The following is an 18,324-nucleotide window of genomic DNA, read 5'->3' on the forward strand; positions in this document are numbered from 1 at the left end:
TTTTAGCATTTAGTTACGAAGAAGAATTCCGTGAGACATTTAGCATCTAGGATTAGGAGTCCGAGTAGGAGTAGTACAAGTTCAAAACAACGAAATCGATTAATAAATCGTCAATCCAAATTAAAAAATTCAATATAAACTTACAAATATACTATTTGCAAACAACTTTTCAAACTCCTACAACCAATTGTTTCTCTCAAATCACCAACCTTAAAACCCTCTACCTAAAATCAAGTAATTAAAATCAAGAATTCATTCAGATCCAACAATGAATTACATCTGGCATAATATTAATACTGCTGGTACATATGGATGAAAAGGGTTGGGCGAGGATAAAACATTTGAAAAGATGTGGCATACTGAAGCTAACCACGTCAAATTTATACTATCTACATTGCATATATAGTAGAGGCTCTTACGGGCTTTGTCTGCTCGATACACTAAAATCACCAGACCCATCTTAAAAGACGTATTTTTGACCGTAGAATCGATTAAAAGTGGTTAGAAGTGTTTAAAATGGGGGTTACCTGGTTTTATTTTGAAAAAAACCGTTTTTTGGCCCCAAAAATGGCCATTTTTTGAGGTTTTTTAGAAATTTCGACAGGTTAATTCAATGAAAAAGCTTAGATATTTTGGTTTCTTGTACATTTTTATTTGCCGCACTAGCTAATACCAATATAATAAGCACACCTAAGAGTTTACCCGGTCAAAATTTTAAAAAACCTCCCAAAAAAATGTTTTTTTGCGCGCTAAATTTTTTCGGCTCTTTATACATCCATAATGAAATATTTTTGCCCACAAAGTGTTTTAATACTGTTCAACAATACTATTTGATAGTTTTTCAGCGTCAAAACAAGTTTCGAAAACGGAAGAAAAAATTATATTTTTCGTGGTGCTGAGCACTTTGAAAATTTTTGAATAAAATCGAGCGCTACCGTAAAATTTTAGTTACCCTTCCCTGAAACTCATTTAAGTTTTTGTACCGTTAGTGTTTTGTCCTTTTCTGAAGTTCATGCCTTCTCTGGCTTAATTTCATTTAATATTGTTTAATACAGTACAGTAAAGTGTTTTATAATAGTAGAGTGCCATTTCTAATACTTCAATGTTACATTGTTGAGATACCTTTACTTGACTGATTACCTTTTGTTAATACAATTTCACAAATTTAGTATTGCATTGCTTATATGACTATTTGGATTTATAATAATTTATCGATTGTGGGTATGAATAAACTTTTGGTTCACAATCAACAATATAATGTCTACTGTGTGGTACCCTTACAAGATTAATTGAAGATCTTTTGACAAGAATGCCTGACTTAAACCCCCTCATCCATCACTCATTCCGTGTTACCTGTTGGATGTGGAGGACCCCTACCACAAACTGAAATATTGTAAAGGTACCCTTCAGTACATAAATAGAGCACTGTAAATAATATAGATTAGTTACTGCTATCTTCTCAATGCAATTTTGAATACATGTCAGGAACACCTGACTTAAACCCCCTCATCCATCACTCATTCAGTGTTGCCTGTTGGATATGGAGGAAATCTACACCACAAAGTGGAATATTGTAAAGGCACTCTTCAGTATACATAAAATAGAGCACGGTAAATAATATAGATTAGTTGCTGCTATCTTCTTAACATGATTTTGAATTTATAAAATAGTAGTAGAGTAAATGTGAGGAATGCCTGACTTAAACCCCCTCAGCCATCACTAATTTACACATAAAATAGAGCACGGTAAATAATATAGATTAGTTGCTGCTATCTTCTTAACATGATTTTGAATTTATAAATAGTAGTAGAGTAAATGGCAGGAATGCCTGACTTAAACCCCCTCAGCCATCACTAATTTCGAATAAATGTATAGATGCTGCATTGAATTCATGAAGATATCATTCGTTTTGAGCAATCATTCCTTAGCTCCCCCGTTCTTTGATTGTTTCAAAGAAGTAGTCATACTACAATATGTATTGTTTAGTTACATCTATTGCCAAGTTATTTAAGCCATTTCATCTCTAGTAGATTACAATAATTTCTGTAATTCTGAATTATGTTGCTGAACAAACTTGACAATCACCATTAGAAAGAAGGTGACATGTTTATGGACCCAGAACTAGCTAAGACAGTTCTCTGTGTACATGCGGATCACTTCAAGAATCTTCCTGATGAAAGAAGGTTGCGTGGTTTGTTAAAAGACTTCGATCCGCTCACAGCCATGCAGATTAAGAAGAATTTAGATCGACATTATTTTGATAACAATGAAAACTCAAATGGTTTGATTTTTAGCTAAATTACCATAATTATTATAATTAATTAAATACAGGCTGACAATGTTTCATTTCGCAAACTGTATCTGAATAATGTAATTTTAACTGAATCTTAAGCTGTTCAAACAGCTTTTTTAGATGATGTTATCGATGCTGTATAAGTTGAAACCTTTTGATGATGAGAGGTACATGAACAAACCTACACTAAACAATACTACATTCCAGCTTGGAACGAAATGAGTGGAGTTGAACGACGCCCTGTTTATTGAAACTTCATCAATCAACTTTTAAACTATGCAGGTTATTAATGAAATGAAATGAAATACTACTACTTTGTCGGAACTAAGTCCGATCTACGCCAGATAACCCCCTCCATATATCCCTGTCCCGCATCAGGGTTCACAGTTCCTCTTTTGAGTTTGTCCCAATTTGCTTCAGTAACATAGACAAGTAGCTTTGTCTTGGTCGGCCTTGCTGTGCTCTACCATGCATAGGTTTCCATAAGACTAAATCACTGGCAAGTAGCTCAGGATGTCTGATGCAGTGTCCTGCCATTTTTAGTCTCCTGCTTCGTAACTTGTTTGACAGCCTTGGTAGACTACCATACAAAGTTATATTGCTGACTTTGTCCTTCCATGAGATACTTATGGACGTATGTCACTCATTATTATGTATCACCCTAATTTTGGAATTTTACTCTCCTAACGGTATTTTAATATCTCCAAAACAGTCTCAATTGATTACAGAAGTCAATTGACCCTTAGTTTATACAAAATTTGACAATTTTTGTGTGAAGATTTTCAATCGTTTGGGTGGGTGCAACAGGAGGGGCTAAGTGCAAAGAAACTGCTGCTAACTGCTGCTCACTGCTGCTCACTGCTACTAACTGCTGCTCACTGCTGCTCACTGCTGCTCACGGCTGCTCACTGCTGCTCACTGCTGATGTCGCGCGCGTTCCCATAGCAGCAGTGAGCAGCAGTGAGCAGCAGTGAGCAGCAGTGAGTAGCAGTTGCGCGCGGCGTGCGTTGTGCAGTAAAGACACGCATATAACTGCTGCTAACTGCTGCTCACTGCTGCTCACTGCTGCTCACTGCTACTAACTGCTGCTCACTGCTGCTCACTGCTGCTCACTGACAGCAGCAGTGAGCAGCAGTGAGCAGCAGTTAGTAGCAGTTAGTAGCAGTGAGCAGCAGTGAGTAGCAGTGAGCAGCAGTGAGCAGCAGTTTCTTTGCACTGAGCAGCAGTGAGCAGCAGTGAGCAGCAGTTTCTTTGCACTTAGCCCCTCCTGTGGACCCGAACCTACACGGTGGAGCCATGCCTGCTTTGGCTATCTGTTTCATTTCCAAGACCAACCGCTGATGGATAGCTCGATCTTCAGGTGATCGATCTGGAGAGATGAAAACAGTCTTATGATCTTCACACAGTCTCAGCTTTTTGGCATTTACTAATATCTGATGAACGGTAAGTTAGAATTACCTAGCGAAACTTTGACTGGTCTCGTCTTGTTGGCTGATTTTCTCCCAACCCAGATAGCTTCAAAACGTGGTTTTTCTTCAATCTGCTGAAAAATCACGGTAACTTTATTGCACAGTTCCTCTTCATCAGTCTCCTTCAAACCAAATATGAGCACATTCCTACTGCGATCCTCTTCCGATACAGCATTCTGTACAACCTTTTTAAACTCTCTTCTGCAAGCACAGGTGCATTTTTAGTCACAGCTTGACTGTATGACTTCATCTCAGCTTGGACAGTGTCTTGAACGGCGGTCTTGACGGTGGAGTGCACGGATTCCAACTGCTTCGATTTAGTTTCCAGAAGTTCAGCCTGCAGCTTGATAACAGTACTTTGCGATCGGATAAGATCGCTCTTCAACTCCTCCATATCTTTCTTGTTATCAAGAAACGTACTTACATGATTATCGGTAGTCTGATACGCAGAATACAAATTACAAATGTTTTACTGAAACTGACTTCACTGAAAACTCAGATTTATTGTCACTAACAGTTCGTAGCTTCCGCGAGTTCAGTGATCCAACCGTTATAGACCTCATACTCTTCAGTAATGTAGGTAGAATAAACTGACAATCTTTGAAGAGTATCCATTTCCTCCATCGTTTACTTGTACTTGTATAAAGTAAAAACACAGTACCAGCAAAATGGCAGTTGTTATGTAGCGATAAAATAGAGATAAGAGCTAGATTATCAACACGTAACAAAAACTGTAAAACTGTATCATAATATTATGATGCTTTTAACATCATCTGTTGTGATATACATGACAAAGGGTTGGAAATGTACAGTAACCTTACTATATTGCAATTACACAATATTATGTGAACGACCCCTAACCCCTTATAGGCTCTATAAGCATTGAATAATGATAACTGCAGGGTTTCAAAATGTACAAGGCATCATATCAAAGATTGCATATGCCCGAAAGAAGGACAAATCCAATTTGGCTTTCTGGATGTATGGAAAGCTCTCAACCTTCCAGAAAAGTACTTTTCAAAGGAACACTTAAATCCCTCCGACAGGTAATTATTATAAATAATAATTTAGTCTACACTTCATTATGTCAAATCACCTACTATAATGAAGAACTAAAATTGTTGTGTTAACCAAGTTTAATGTGACTCAATTTTGGTGGAACTTTAGAATTTGGACGTTATATCTATCATGTTCATCTTAAATCTCATATATTATATACTCAATATTCAATTTAAACAGACAAAGATAACCTCTCTAGGCCCTCTGGTGGTGACGTATATAAGTGCTTTCTCAGTTCTTTCTCTCGCTTTTGGACAAATCCAGTGAGTTAACTTTTTATCAGTGGTCGACCGGGGGCAGGATTCTGACCGGGGCCGGGGAGCCCCAATATAGCCGGGGCCGGGGCTGACCACTGAGAATTGGCCGGGGCCGGGGTTTACCCCCGGCGAATTGCCAATTTTTGGCCGGGGCCGGGAAGGGCTAAGGGTTGTGATTTTGGCCGGGGCACCGGTCGACCACTGCCTTTTATGTCACGATTTTTAAAACTTTATTCATAAGTTTATGAAACATCAAAACTTTGCATGCTCTGCATAATGTAAACTCAGTCATGCACTAGAGCACAGTTCACATATAACCTAATCCACCCTAGGGGAGGGGGTTTGAAATCGCTTGTGCTAGAGTGATTTATACTCAATAGCTATGTGAAAAGTGGCTCAAGGAGGGGAGACCGACGTAAACAATTTTGAATTGGTAGAAGTTAAGTTTAGGCTTTAATGAAAAACTATTTAAAGAATATCATTCTTTTACCACAGACATAAGACTTTGCCGTAGGGTATACAAAAATGTGACCATTCATCAATTTTCAGAGTGCTGTATCTGTACCCGAATAGAAATAAAGATAAAATAAAAATTTTAATGAAACAGTTTTCTTCCGCTCTGAAAGTGAACGAATGACAAAACAGTCTAGAGAATTCCTCGCCCTGCTGTAGAAGATCAATCCTGGGTTGTGCTCACCAAAGCAAACCTCTTTTTTGTGTATTCAGTGTCTTAACTATGTAAAAGACAACTATAACAGGGTGAGTGGTTTCCTCCTGTTTTACTAACATTTAAAAACATTATTATTCAAAGGTAAATAGACAGCGAGTAGTAATTTTTAATCCATTTCTATCGGATTTGCAAACTTTTAAATGATATAACACTTGTACGATCTCAAACTTATGTGATATGATACTGTTGATATAAATGTGGGAAGTAATAAAGTATTTGCAGGTGTACAGTGCTGTTTCTGAAATTGACGAATCCTCTTGTGATGAAGATTGAAGAAGCTATTGCCATCCAAGTGGAAAAAGTCCCGCCTTTGTCACCCTCCTCGAATAGAACTAAGAAAATGTGGAGACTATCTTCATTTAGTTCCCAATCAAGTGGACCAGATGTTGATTTGTTTGAAATGGACTGAGACTTGTGTTTCATATGCCAGGTTGAACAGGTTTGTGTGAAAATTTTGCTCGCAAATATAATTATTATACATATTATCTCGATTTAATTTTAAGAGTATGAGAGGTTATTCTTCTTTAACAATACGAATTTCCCTAGACGTTAGAAACGAAAAAGGATAGTATGATTCAAGGAAAAGATAAAAGTTTCTTCGTCGATTTCGCAACATACTATCTGTGGACATCTACAGAAATCGTCAGGATCTGTGCAACATCGATCTTAATCCTGATTCGCACATGAACAAGTGCCCTGTTCTTAACCCTGAGAGTCTCGGAAAATATCTCTATAGCAAGCTAGGTAGATATCACAAAACATGTCGTTTGAGGTACAGCAACTCGAGGGTGAAACAATTGAAGGGTAAATTATCTGAAGCTGTAAGTTTAAAACCTGTCTCTAAGGCAGGTTTTAAAATGGAAAGACACGTGTCCACGCACGACAACACCAATGCTGCATTAATGAGTGCAGGTATTGACGCTGTACGGACCTTTTAACTGGAGCAGGAGAATGTTTTACCAGAACTGTACCTCGTGTCTGACCTGAAGCTTAAGTACAATGACTATGTGACGTCTAATTTATCTGAGAACGCTGCAAACTCAAGCAATGTTTAATCTGATCACATCAGTTTTCAGAAAGACAATGTCGGTAAGACGAGTTTGTTTCGACAGCAGAATCGTATCTAATCTTGCCGCAACAATAGATGCGGATAGAGATGATAACACTTTAACAAAGACAGCACTCATAATATAAAGGAGATCAGAAAAGAAATCTTTCAATGTAGAAACGAATTCTATCAGCTATGTTCGATTTACTGATCGGTGGCATCTGTAGAAATATAGTGTTTATGTGGATTAATCTGTTAAAGCAGGGCTATTGTATCATTTTAACATTAACTTTGCATAGTGATGATACTTTTATTGTGTCTCTTGTGATTATCTATTTCTACAGTGTTACGGTACCACGAGGTTTCTGGCGCAGTAATGCGCTTTTGAGCAATATACGTCACGCGCCGCAACCGAATCAGATTTAAGTGCACTTTTTTCATTGTAAACACTACATACGACGCGCAACACGTTCTACGAGGTCGAAATTTTCGAGGTCTCTAACTCCGGAATAGAGCAATATTTAGACGATCTGACACTTTCTGGGGCTTAAGCAACCTAAGAGAAATTAGGGGAACAACTCAGAAAAAATTTTTAGTCGATATTCCGGTGTCTGTAGATGTCCGAAGTTTTGGCAGTAAAGTGCTCACAACACAGCTTCTGAATGCTCTAGAAGGTTCCCGATACCGTCAGAGTGTTCAGTACACTCCATTCTATCATATAAGAACCCTAAAAGAAGTCCCAGAGCTCGAGCAGAGAAGTGCGATATTTGCCCGTAAGAGCCTCTACTAATAACTAAGTATTCAACCAAAAAAAACAGCTAGTGTATCTAATAAAATAACGATAATTCACACTTATTTAAACAAAGCAATTGCTCTACTTTACACAAGAGTTTTTAAATCCCTTACAACAATTTAAACCTATAAATTAGGTTTTAACCTTCTGAAATCATGTCTTTTGACTGGATCGGATCAATCTTCTTTATTCATCTGAAGGTGAAAAGTATAACTGATGACATGTGATATGATGACGTCAGACAGCTTCACATTTCCTCATTCTCATGCAACTCTCTGACAGTAACGGGTAAAAATCACCGTCCTAGAAAACACTGATTTCGCCACAGGAATGGTCTCAAGTAAAATCCGATTGATACATTGCTTGGTAAGTCACGTTATCAATCACGTGTTTTCTTCACATGAATGATGTTTCGACTAGAATTTTAGATTTGCACGTATTGACGCGCGTCTCCAGGTTACTGGTCTCCTTCCACAGTGCACTGAGATAGCCGGGCGAGTTTTCGTTCATCGTACTGTCCACCGTTACTGAAAAAACAACCAATTATAAAGTGGATCGGGGAAATCAGGTCATTGTTAATTTTTCATATTCAACTTGTCAGATTATTGGATTTGATGATATGAAGATATTAGTGTACATTTCAATAATTACAGCATTCTAAATTCGCGCGGCTCGAATGTAACTTACAGTCAGGTTTCCAATCGGTGCTCATCAAGTTGTCTTTTGTACACTTCAGTTCTGATAACAGTTCGAATTGTTTCCTCCGGAGTTTTTCGATCAGAGAGTTCCGCCGTTCCAGGATCCTAATTTGCTGGTCGAAATAGTCGAGGTCCTGGTGAATTACGGAGGTCAGTTGATCGAAACTATCATTGCAGAGTTTTAAGTTGCGGTTGATCAAGAATTAGTTGGCTGAAAGTAAACTACATGTAAGAAAGAAAGTGGGGTTAAGAGAATGTCGAAAGAGAAAGAGAAAGAGAAAGTGAAAGTGAAAGTAACCTGAACAGCACCCCTCCACTGCATCTTGTGCTGAACCAACTGCTCGATCTCTTGCACCTCTTCATACAGTTGATCTAAGTAAAGTTCCTCTACTTCTTGGACTACCCTCTTTTTCTCAGACTGAAACAGTTAATTTGGTAAATATAAATATAGCCCAGGTAATGGGGAGTAATCATTATTATGGGATTCGAAAGTAATTAGTTTGAAAACAGTATATAATATGTAACGCGCGGCAATCCACTTGGTTTTTTATTGTTAGACAGATCAAACCAGGTTTGAGAAACAACTATTTTGTAAATTCTAATCTGACTAACTCCTTAACAACTCACCTGATTTTCAGCGTGTCGGTTGTTGCGGTGTCTGTGTCTCTGCGAGGGACCGTCTGACTGGTACCCAGAACTCCGGGGTTTGGGTCGAGCGCTGGAGGAGTTGGAAGAAGGAGCATCAGTGCTGTATCCTGACCTCTTGTCATTCCGCCTGTCACTGTGCCTCAAGTCTCGATTATTGACGTTAGCACCATTTCCCCTGGTTAACAACTCGTCCTCTGACATAGAGTTCTTCACTCTCTTCGGCTTCACCTCTCTTATCTGGGGCTTCTCACTGAAGTCAATAGGTCCGTAGTCTATAAACTTGCCAGTGGGGGGAGTCTGCCTCTTCTTCTTGATCTTCTGAAGCCACTCCCGGGATATCTCCGTCTTCTCTCTACTGGATTTAACCCCACTGTCGCTCTTGTACCCTGACTTGCTCCTCCGGGGACGGTTCTCGTCCAGGAACTGGTCCAGCACCGCACCATCATCCTCCGTGTCGTATATAGTGTAGAGACGTCTGTTATCTACCTTACTCCGAGATTCTGATCCAGTTCGTACTCGGAGTTTCACTTCCTCGTTCTCCTTGTCCTCCTCTAGGATAGGATCTACCACGTTGTCCTGCACTGGGGCTGATTTAGTGGGGTTCTCTGCAGACCATCCTGCTTTGTCTACTGCTTTGTCTTCACTAACTGCACTGTCTGGGGTTGATATTCCTGAAACAAGGTTTCATTGAGGATGGAATAAGAATGGGGGCAATAGTTATGAGTAAACTTGTTGAAGGAGTGGGGTATAAAATCTTCATAATCTGACGTAATAAGTGAACTTATTGGTTGTAACGGGAATTATTGGCAGTTTAAAATCATTTCTAAAATTAGAAGATTATGATAAGATGATAGGAGAGTGCTGCATAAATTTTCAACAACAATACTATAATAAAGTTATATTGGTACGACCATTTTCTTTCTTATTGCAATGAAAATGTACGGGCATTTGGCGTGATAAACCAATACTTTTAAAACTTTTCTTACAGTTAAAGTTTTGCAGACACGGAAATTCTTAGAAAATACAAAGTCTACGAGACAAGATCTGGTCGAATGACAGCCTAATGCAAAGGAGGGGAAGAAAGTTTTCGGTTCTTTTCAAGTCAAATTTCCTTTATTTCTTCAACAATAAATCGAATCTTTTTTCAACATTCACAAAAACTGAACTCATAATACAAAAACCGACCGAAAAATAGAACGAACCTCGCATTTCTTTAGATTGCTGCAGAATAGCCTCTCTCTGATTCTTTAACCTGAGCAGTTCAAAGTATCGTTTTAACTGTTGCTGGTTTTTCTGGACCCGCTTCTGTCGAACATCTTCAGCAGTTTGAGCTGTTTTGGAGGTTTGACGGCGTTTTGGAGGTTCTGACATTTGTAAGTTAATATAACTGCAAATCAAGCCACCGATAGTAGTGATGTTAAAATATAACAAAATCGCAGGATTTCAAAGTAAAAGCACGACTTAAGTCAAGAATAATGCTCTGAGCTAAACCCGCAACTATTTAAAAAAATAGATTAAAAAAACCGCAACTAACCAACATGAACTCCAGTCAAGTTCTCAGTATCACTAGCAAACTGTTTGTGTTGTCTGGCAGATCCAGAAGTGTGCCGTAAGTCCTCGCTGTCAGTCAGAGCATACTGACGAGACCGGGACGGCTGGTGAGAGGTTGTAGGCTGCTGTTGGGGTGCTACCGGCCGCGTGTAATCTACAGAGGAGAACAGCTTATTGTAAAGAGAAATAGTTAATTCTGTTCTATGATCTAAATATCATCTTCCTCGTGAAGATGAGTATCTATAATTTCGCTACAAAACTATTTAAAGTATTAAAGCCACGTTTAGCGAGGAGATCAAGGGAATAGAGAATGTAAAATAACTCACTGTGAAGGGAGGGTTTGTAGCTGCCACCATCACTAGCGTACCCCGTACCTCGTCTCACGTGCGCCCTACCAGTGTCACTATGATAACCGGTAGGTAACCTGGGTTTCCTGGCTTCTTCCGTGTCACTGTAGTTCCGTCCTGGTGGTCGCTTGTTGTTGCAGAACTGAGGGGATTTCTCCTGAAAAAACGAACAACTCTAATTCAGATCACAATTTCAGAGGGGAATAGGCGAGTTGCAGAGGGCTGTTGAGAGTATAAATTACATTTTAAACGAAACTTTAGAATTACAGACAAACTAATTAACCTAATTGTTCCAGTTACTAATTACACATCTAATTACCTGTCCGTCACCCTTAGTTCGCTCAGGGAGGTAAGATTTGGGGGGTCCTTCTCCGTCACTAGCTAGTCCTGGTCTGTAGATCACTGTAATGTAATGGTATTATGAAGGAGTAATGTAATGGTATTAATAAACTAGTCCTGGTCTGTAGATCACTGTAATGTAATGGTATTAATAAACTGTAATGTAATGGTATTAATAAACTAGTCCTGGTCTGTAGATCACTGTAATGTTACCATGGTTACTACTAGTTACCATGGTTATGTAATGTAATGGTATTAATAAACTGTAATGTAATGGTATTAATAAACGTAAATTAAGCTTTTTCCATACATAACGATTGATTAAACTTCAAATAATAACTGAAACCCAATAAACATACCATAAATAAATAAACAATAATAATCAATTAAATTTTAACAAAATGAAGCAAACAATTACCAGTATCAGCAGATTCCTCTCCAGTGGAGGTAGCAGACGAATATTCCTTCTCCCGCTTCAGCCTCTGTAGTTCACTCCTCTTAGCTGCCGGCAGATGACGCATATAAAGTCTAGTAGCCAGGTTAAGAGTGATACCTATAGCTTGGTAATCTTTAGGACTGTGGGTTATGTGACCAACCGACACGATGTGGGTTTTACTCTGCATCAGATTGTGGCGGAGTTGGACGAACGTTTCGAAGAATTTGTTCCCCGTCGTTTGGGTTACGTCCTGGGAATATGTTAATGTTAATTGGTTAATTGGTTAATTATGTACTGAAAATTGATTGGTTGATTCTTATATCGTGTTATATTGGGTTGGAACCTCAGAAATCACCGCAGAGACACTTCCAGCATAGTTCTATTATTCAATTGTAAACATATTTTAAAAATTTGTTATTTAATTACCTGCAGCCACTGCCAACAAAGAACGTTGGAATTATCGTTCTTGCGAATAGGAGTGCCCACATCAATGAAAGTCAGCATACCAAAGTTATCCTTGTTCTTCTTTTTAGATTTAGACTTGGAGAACGTCATGTTTATTATTAGAGCCTGAAAATGTTCAAATCTTTAAAATAGAGAAATTTCTTGAAAAAGAGATGTAGGTTTAAGATTTCGATAGTAATTTATAAAAGCAATCGAATACCTAATTATTTAATAACTAACCACTAATTACTAATCACTAATTACTAATTACCTCGTCGTTAGGATGCTCCCGAGCAGGCAGAGTTAAAGTCAGTTTATCCAAATACTTTCCCAGATCCTCAGATTTAGAGATAGTTGCCGGGGAAACAAACTCACTCAGCGACTTCTGCTCGTCTAATCTAAGAGAGGTGACGTGAACAGTGTTAGGTCCACACTTGCTTCTGTCATCATCTCCCAGCTTGTTTAACCACGTGACAGCGGTCGGGACCAGTCCTAGACTTTGGGTGGAGTCACGTGATCCGATCAGAGAGAATTGGCGACCTGGGGAGGAGGGATTATAAACTGGCTTACTGTGAGTTGTTACAGATGGTTAAATCAAAGGAATACCAGAATGTGTTGGTAACTCAAACTTACTGTTATGGTAACTATAAGTATAATGGTAAATTACCGAGAGAGTTTTTGCCGAAGGTAACCACGACAACGGATCTGCCGTGTAGAATAGCAGGGAGAACATCAGACAACATAGAGGAACACACGTCTATCTGCTTACTTTGGGGACCTGTTAATTGAATGTTAATTAATTAGCTAATTAGGGGTGAAATGTTAATTAAGTTTTTGTGTGAAACGCAACAGCAACATCTCCAAGGAAGCTTGGAACGGGCTATTTTGTGGATATTTAGGCGAATGTTTTCCCAAATGCCCCAGAGTTGGAGAAATAAAGAATGCAAAAATAAATTGGGGATGAAAAGTAAATGATTAATGATTATTACCGTGAACGTAATCAAAGAAAAGAGTCTCATTAGCGATTAGAACAGTAGATTTTCCCTCATCTACTGACAATATAGACTCCTTGTTCTGCGGGTTTGGACTAATCCTCATACCTACTTTAACCTGACATGGAACTTGGTTAAATCATGGTCTCAAAAGAAACAAAATTTAAAACATTACTTGATAAAATGGGTAAAGCGGCTAAATAACACAGGTTGGTTGGTTTCAAGACCTGGAAAGATGGGTCGGGTAGCTTTAGAACACACACTACCCACCCCTGAAACACATAACCCGTCATAACATCACTTATATGTTTCTAAACCCACACTACTCACGTTGTACGCATAGTTGTCAGTAGCGCGGCTACCCTCGGTGTGATAGGCGCGCAGGAGCCCCTGCGGAGGAGGCGGCGCAAACAGCCTCATCAGCTCGGCGTACGTCAGCGGGCGTTCCTTCTTCCGCTTCCTGAACATCTGCGATGCCCTAAAGGAAGGAGGGGTTAGAAATTGATGGTAAACTGAAAGAGGTTGCTCTGTTGGGGAGAAGGGTTTAGAATATGGTTTTAAACTGTCAGAGGGCTGCTGCCGAAACTATGTGATTTTAATGAGAACGGAGCCTTTTAGTTAGGTCATTAAAGTTAAGTTCTCAGTTGTGTAATAGGTTGACGACCAATGCCCATATAAGGCAATGACCATATTAGGCAAAAGACAAATGACCATACAAGGTAATGACCATATTAGGCAAAAAGACAAAAATCGGTAAGGAGAGATAATGCAGTTTTTAGGGAAGGTTCATTGCAAGAGAACTGAGCGGAGGAGTTATGAAAGAAACAGGGTACACAAACTTAATAAGAGACCATGTCTACAAATTACTTCACATTACCATGGATATTTACTGTGCGACTCACACGATATACCTGTGATCAGGAGTAAGGGTGAACTACCAATTAACAAATTAATTCAATAAAATGAGTTAAATTTAAATGATTATTATCTAAAGAAATCTTACTTTCTGACGATCATAGGAGTGTTATACGATCTGGTATCACATCTTATCACTAGGTTATTAAAAACATCATACAACCCGAACACTAAAATAATCCGTACTACTGCACTGAAACCCGAAACCTTTTGAATATAATATCACATAAAATGCGAGGATCCCTAATCCAATGAGGCGGTGCTAAAAAATGTCACGTGACTACCATATATGGTCATGTGACTGGTTTGTAATGGTCCCCTGACCCTTGAAACAATTCGAATTGAGTGTCCTGGGACCTGGAGGCTTAATGTATAGGATCGTGTTTGGAGGGTTGCGATTGGTCCGATTAGGCAACACTCTGATCTTATTGGTTTGGATGAGAAATACTGTGTTCTGATTGGTCCAGGAGGAATACTGTGTTCTGATTGGTCCAGGAGATAAATATAATGACAGATAAAAAGGTGGATATATATGGATTAATATGTAAAAGGGGGTATGCTTAGCGAGCATGACGGGGGTGGACAGGATTCTGGTGGAACATAAGGTCACAGTGGAAATAACATCATTTATTTGCACATAATGGATTGATACGAGATGATACGAAATGGATTGATGCAGTTTTCAAAGTTAAACGAATTTATAATATAAAAGTTTTAGAGATCGTTACGAACGTCACAGAGACTCAGCTCAGAGGGCATTATTACTCATGTTGCTACGAGATTAACTAAATACCGCGAATAGACTAATTTATACGTTAAACTCTCTCCAGAACAAATAATAAATAATAAATAATAACAAAAATTAAACAAGACATATTGAATTTAGCACATAAACTCAGCGCAACGCTAAGTGAAATTATAAACAATATTTCCAGTATAAAAGCAACAAGCATCAGTATAAATAGCAACACTACGCGCTTCAAGAGTTAAATACCAAATACATTATGTTGTCATTTATAATGAATGCTATAGAGTAGTTTTAAAAAAAGGCTTTTTGTCCGCACACGTAGTCTTAGGAAATACAGTTTATAAAATTGACATAATATATAAGAGATACTGTGCAGGATATGGGAGATTTGACAGTAATAATGTGTGATGCGAGGGAATAATCTAGATGATTGAGACGGAAATGTGGAAATAGTTTGGCACTACTGATTACAGATATCTATTTACAGATTACTACCAGGCGGCGAGAGAGAAAGGATTATAATCCTATAATGTTATAATCACAATGTTTAATCTTGGACTCAACGACTAGAGTAACTATTGAAACAAAGTAAAATATTGTTACAGATATCAAAAGAAATGCCGATAAGTATGCCGATAAAGGGGTCAGTAAAAGTACTGATATTTTAACAGTGTTTACACACTCATTGTACTTCCTAGACTTAGCGAAACTTAATCATTAACCTCAAACGTTGAGAAGAGATAGTATCCAAGTCTCTATACCTAGCTGCAGTAATATGGGTAGCTATGATTCTTATAAGCGACATTTAGGGAAATGAAGTGAAACTATAGTGTTATTAATCGTGAACTCTATAAAACATATGGACAAACATTCTGACAAATTGTGCGAGTATTCTGCGAATTCTACACAGATTTTACACGGCTGCTAACAATAAGATATTGGACTACTAGTACTACTGAGACTACATTTAGCAAAGAGTAAAGGGGCCGTTTGACTACCTTTCCGAAAGGGACTTTGGGGCGGTTTGGCAAAAGCGAAAAGGAACAAAGGATTCTAATATTAAGTTCGCAGAAGCAGTCCTCGAGCCGTTTATAGTCTATGGGGACTTTAAACCGGCAAAATAGTAGTGAAGTGAAGAAAACAAGGCATTACATCAGACTCAGAGTTTATCAGGTCTTACACTAATTACGCGTGTCAACATGTATAGACCAGACACGTGTTGAAGAGAAAAAGTAAGGAGAAATATAAGGAGAAAAAGTAAGGAGAAATATAAGGAGATACATGAACACTGAACAGAAGGAGATATAATCGCCTGATCTATATTTATAGACACCAAGTTTTGTACACCTACACGGGGATTACAGTGATCAGGTAGCCGCGTATCAACTGTATTTTCTTGGTGATCAGACGGGAAGGCAGGGTGAAATGTGATCAAGATATCAGAACTGTCAGATATTATTAATGTTTTCTGGTGCCCGATACTAAACGAGTATATTAATAGATTGATGTGAAGATATGTCTGTATTCTGTACCGTAATATGATGTCAGTTTTGTAGAAATAAACTAAAAGAGGGCAATATATATGTGTTGTAGTAGAGGCACGTAAAGCAAAGGTAGGGTGAGGGGTTATCACAGACGTGAGGTAATATCAGAGAGATAGTATCTCTCTTCTGATTGTGTTAATTGCAAAAGTACTCAGATGCTGCAATCAGAGCCTCTATTACAGGTGCGTGACATTAAAATGACGTGACCCAAACTTCAAAGACGTAGCAACACCACTAGGCTATAGGAGTGTGGAACAAGCTGACCAAAGCAGGGGCCGGGCACACGGCTGAAATACAGGGGCTCACAATAAAGGAGTTTTTGTTGCCCAGCAATATAGTCACGTGTTATGTCACGTGACACACTGCGCACCAATCACTATTCTTTAAATTCGACATGATCACGCGAGCTACTTATCTCTATTAATGGCGAGGAATGTGCAAATGAAGTAATATTTATGGATTATGGCGACAGTAAGATGAGCTGGTTGCACGTGCGCGCGTTTCCCAGGGAAATACTAATAAGCTTGCAAATGTGGAATATGCAAGCGTTATACATAAGGTGGAATGTTGAGATAACGTCACGAGATAATGATAACGGAGTATCCGAATGAAATATAGCTTAGAGTAGAAAGAACTAGTAAAATGACAGAGTCACAGCACACTCGTATTCTGTACAGTCAATAACATGTCACCAAATTAGTAGTTAGTACTACGCCTGTACACCCAGATATATAATATTTAATAGGTGGAGGAGAAAACACTGCAGTCAAATTGGGATGACAACACCAAGACGGCATACACCATACTGGTAACTAGTTGTGTTGTACTGGTAAACAATAGGAGTGTTATACTTGTAACTAGTGACACTGTTAACTAATTCCAGTGGCGAGGGAGTGCATCTGTCGTTAAATTAACAGTAGTTCTAGACAACATGTTTCAACACGTCATCAGGGAAATATTAATAACACGTTATCAGGGAGCTTACTTTTACTCGTGTTTGTAGGTAGTAATTTCTAGTTAGTAATTTCTAGTTACAGTTACTGTTTTCGTGTTTTTATAACTGTTATCAAAACGTTCCAATTTCTAATGAACTTAAGAGTTGTGACTCATCTCTAATGAACTTGCTGTGTACAAAATTGGAGAAAGTATTTGAATAGCAGACGGTCACAAATATCTCGACTTTCTTTTGCGAAGTTACTATCGAAAAATGTTTGCACGTGCAAAGGCGCTGCTCGTAATATTCCGAAAATCTAATTACTTTAAGGCTTGATTGATCATCCATAAAAATCGAATAATAAAAACAGGAAATAAAAGACGGAAATCAAGACAAAACGGAAAGAATAAGGACTAATTAATACAGAAGAAAGTAGAGCGTTTATAGTGAAACACATCACCAAGTAAAGTATAACAGAGGGAGTGGAGAGAAAGTTTAAAACACTACAAGTGTAATTGGTAATATATTTTAAACACTGAACTGTATATATACATAACATATTCAACTACTATTTATGTACGTGACACAATGACTGATAAAACAGTTAAAATTCGCTACAAACTCACTCAATATTTCCCGCTATCGGGCAACGAATGAGTGTTAAACTTCCAATCAAATAGTTATTTTAATATTAAAAGCTCGCAACATATACATCATACATGTTACATTTATCTACATATTACAATTTATATAGCACACTGATAAAATGAACATTGGATAACCTAGAAGTCAGAACACTGTACACACCAGACTAACACACAGATATCCCAGAAATATGAAACTCAGGAGAGGATAACAACGCCCTGTTAATTACATTAGATGCGCTTTTTGGGCGCCTCGGTAAAAATTCAGATTAAAGAGTGACAAATCATGGCTGAGAAGGGAACAAGGGGCGGGGGATATTCAAAAGTAATTAGTTTTTCAGATTGAGCAACTCTACAAACTCCAGATAGCATACAGTCTAAATTCTAGTTAACTTTAGATTAAAAGTGACAAATCAGCACAGAGAAATGGGGGTA

At 38.3% G+C, this 18,324-nt stretch overlaps 1 protein-coding gene and 1 long non-coding RNA gene across 17 annotated transcripts in view; one reads left to right on the top strand and one right to left on the bottom strand.

Moving 5' to 3' along the window:
- The first annotated feature begins 2,089 nt into the window (after window positions 1–2,089).
- LOC134822066 (uncharacterized) lies at window positions 2,090–7,161 on the top strand. Its single transcript, XR_010161121.1, has 7 exons — window positions 2,090–2,281; window positions 2,501–2,575; window positions 4,665–4,808; window positions 5,021–5,084; window positions 5,628–5,837; window positions 6,031–6,247; window positions 6,355–7,161. It is a non-coding gene; the product is annotated as an uncharacterized LOC134822066 (long non-coding RNA).
- Window positions 6,968–18,324, bottom strand: part of LOC134822064 (uncharacterized) — a 33,450-nt gene continuing 22,093 nt past the window's right edge. For 5 of the 16 annotated variants that reach the window (XM_063832912.1, XM_063832909.1, XM_063832908.1 and 2 more), the window contains 14 exons: window positions 13,435–13,582; window positions 13,102–13,222; window positions 12,780–12,890; window positions 12,384–12,652; window positions 12,095–12,238; window positions 11,651–11,918; window positions 11,213–11,295; window positions 10,873–11,050; window positions 10,530–10,700; window positions 10,198–10,359; window positions 8,975–9,666; window positions 8,646–8,765; window positions 8,337–8,481; window positions 7,679–8,176 (listed from right to left, as the gene is read on the bottom strand). In XM_063832912.1, the coding sequence (XP_063688982.1) occupies window positions 8,046–8,176; window positions 8,337–8,481; window positions 8,646–8,765; window positions 8,975–9,666; window positions 10,198–10,359; window positions 10,530–10,700; window positions 10,873–11,050; window positions 11,213–11,295; window positions 11,651–11,918; window positions 12,095–12,238; window positions 12,384–12,652; window positions 12,780–12,890; window positions 13,102–13,222; window positions 13,435–13,582 (2,743 nt within the window). In that variant the 3' untranslated portion in view covers window positions 7,679–8,045. Of the gene's footprint in view, window positions 8,177–8,336; window positions 8,482–8,645; window positions 8,766–8,974; window positions 9,667–10,197; window positions 10,360–10,529; window positions 10,701–10,872; window positions 11,051–11,212; window positions 11,296–11,650; window positions 11,919–12,094; window positions 12,239–12,383; window positions 12,653–12,779; window positions 12,891–13,101; window positions 13,223–13,434; window positions 13,583–18,324 lie in introns of all 16 variants that reach the window. The other 11 variants (XM_063832917.1, XM_063832910.1, XM_063832921.1 and 8 more) reach the window with 6 other exon arrangements.

The sequence above is a fragment of the Bolinopsis microptera genome, chromosome 10 (assembly GCF_026151205.1).
Source record: "Bolinopsis microptera isolate Bmic1 chromosome 10, MBARI_Bmic_1.0, whole genome shotgun sequence".
NCBI classification, from domain to species: Eukaryota; Metazoa; Ctenophora; class Tentaculata; order Lobata; family Bolinopsidae; genus Bolinopsis; species Bolinopsis microptera.